Source organism: Penaeus japonicus, unplaced genomic scaffold, assembly GCF_977035675.1.
Source record: "Penaeus japonicus unplaced genomic scaffold, GWHDUDI00000001_assembly GWHDUDI00000013, whole genome shotgun sequence".
NCBI classification, from domain to species: domain Eukaryota; kingdom Metazoa; phylum Arthropoda; class Malacostraca; order Decapoda; family Penaeidae; genus Penaeus; species Penaeus japonicus.
Genome location: NW_028234415.1, coordinates 19,270,025 through 19,272,524, shown reverse-complemented (window position 1 = coordinate 19,272,524; position 2,500 = coordinate 19,270,025). Strand labels below are relative to the sequence as shown.

Here is a 2,500-nt window from a genome sequence, read left to right as displayed (position 1 = left end):
GTGGAAAAAATGATTAATCAGTTAATGATTAATAAGTGGATTCATATTAGTAACAAAACAGCGTGGATTGCATTTGATTGAGAGAGAATTCCAATCAAGTGGAATGATATTGGCATCAAAATGGACTAGCTTTTAATCTAAAGTGGAAGAGGATCAACCTAGATTATATATCAATTATTGTAGAAAAAAAAACACACACACACAGAAGACCGAAGATAATTGTGGGTTTTAATTCAAATTGGATTCGTATCAATTAAAATCGGATTGTTCCTTGGTTGTGACTGAAAAGTGGAGGGAATTTGACTTTCAACAAAGACCGGTAATGGAAATGAATGAATAAAAAACGTATTCCTTTGATGTAGAAGAAAAGATTCTTAACGAAATCATATTGGTCATGATGATTATATTAATAATGGTAACAATAGTGATGATGATAACAACCACAATAAGGATAATAAGATTAATGGTAATGATAATAAGATTAATGATGATAACAATATAATTATCATTATCACAGTTATCATTACAATACTAACAACAACAAAACCAATATTACTGACGATGATAATAACAATGATAATAATAATATTAATCATAACATTTATGATGATAATGACAATAATAATAATAATGATAATAATAACGATTATGATGTTAATGATAATAATAACGATTATGATAATAATGATAATAATAAAAATAATTATGATAATGATAATGACAACCAATAACAATAATTGTGATGATATCAATGATATGTACTATTATCATAATGATGATAATAGTCGTGGTGATAATGATAAAAAATAATCACAGTAATGACAATAAAGATAATAAGAAAAATAATAAGGACAACAATGATAAAAGTAATAACAAAAATACTAATGACAATGAAACAATAATACTAACAACAAGTAAGAATCGTGATAACAACAACCAAGTACACAGATAAAACATAAAACAACAACAACAAAAAACAAGCCAACATACAATCGTGACAACAACAACCAAGTACACGGATAAAACAACAATAATAACAACAACAACAAAAAAACAAAACAAACAAGCCAACATACTTGCACCGCCCATCAGGCTGGCATAGACCCCGCCCACTGCAGCCTCTGGGACACCGCCCGACGAACACGTTATCCAACGCCCAAGCCGTGTCTTCTTCCACAGGGCGGGGACCCGTTCCTTGTCTCACCCGAAGGCGCGTGTGGGGCGTGAGGGACGAGTAGGGCAACGGCAGTGTAACGAGGCCCCAACTGACGGAGGGGAAGGTGGAGGGGGGGGGAGGAAGGAAGGAGGGAAGTTAGTTGGGCGATGGTGGAGGGAGGAGGGGGAGTGGGGGGAAGGAAGATGGAGGGGGAGGAAGGAGGGGATGGGGGGAGGATGGAGGGAGGAGGGGGAGGGGGGAAGGGGGAGGAAGGAGGGGAGTTACTTGGGCGATGGTGGAGGGAGGAGGGGGAGGGGGGAAGGTGGAAGGGGGAGGGGGAGGGGGGCAGATGGAGGAAGGAGAAGGAGGGAGGGTGGAGGATGGGGAGGGAGGGAGGAAGAAGGGGGAGGAGAAAGGGAGGAAGGGGGAAAAGGTTAGGGGAGAGGAAGAAAGGAAGAGTAAGGAGGGGAAAGGGGAGAGGAGGGAGGGGGAGGGAAAAGGTAGGAGGGGGATGTGAGGAAGAATGAATGAGGGAGAAAGGGGATGGAGAAAGGGGAGATGCAAGGGAAGTGAGAAAGGAAGGAGGAGAGAAGAGGGAGGAAGGGGGAGGTGGGAGAGAAGAGGAAGGAGGAAGGAGGAAGGTTGAAGGACGAAAGAGGAAGAGGAGAGAGAGAGAGAGGAAAGAGGCAATAGTTTGACGAGAGAGAGAGAGAGACAGAGATGAAGTGGATGTAGGGAAAATACATATACATATACATACATATACCTACATCTATCAATCTTTATCTATATCTGTCTATTTATCTATCTGTCTATCTATCTATCTATCTAATCTATCATCTCTATCTATCTATCCATCTATCTAAATATATAAACACACATTCCAAGAGGCCCTCAAGCAGCAGCTACCTGTCAACCGCCAGGCGCGTGATGGTGGACGTGATCGCCGAGTGACCCCCCGTGCAGCCACCTGGGAGACACCGCCTGTGAAGCGACGACCAGCTGCGACCCCCGTCTGCGCTGCTCTCCACGACCACCTGCGCCACCTCCTCCGCGCCCTCGCCGCACTCCAGGTTCATTCTGGCCTGAGGGAGGCGCAGATGGAGGGAGTGAGAGTTGGGGTCTTGGTGAGGTTGTGTGTGTGTGTGAGAGAGAAAGAAAGAGAAAGAGAAAGAGAAAGAGAGAGAGTGAGTGAGTGAGAGAGAGAGAGAAAGAGAGAAAGAGAAAGAGAGAGAAAGAGAGAGAGAGAGAGAGAGAGAGAGAGAGAGAGAGAGAGAGAGAGAGAGAGAGAGAGAGAGAGAGAGAGAGAGAGAGAGAGAGAGAGAGAGAGAGAGAGAGAGAGAG

At 43.2% G+C, this 2,500-nt stretch overlaps 1 protein-coding gene across 1 annotated transcript in view; it reads right to left on the bottom strand.

Annotated features, from left to right (window-relative positions):
* Positions 1-2,500, bottom strand: part of LOC122255347 (reelin) — a 72,566-nt gene that overhangs the window by 47,878 nt on the left and 22,188 nt on the right. The window contains exons 13-14 of the mRNA XM_086542912.1: positions 2,066-2,241; positions 1,077-1,265 (exon numbers count right to left, since the gene is read on the bottom strand). Coding sequence (XP_086399038.1) covers positions 1,077-1,265; positions 2,066-2,241 — 365 coding nt within the window. The remainder of the gene's footprint in view (positions 1-1,076; positions 1,266-2,065; positions 2,242-2,500) is intronic.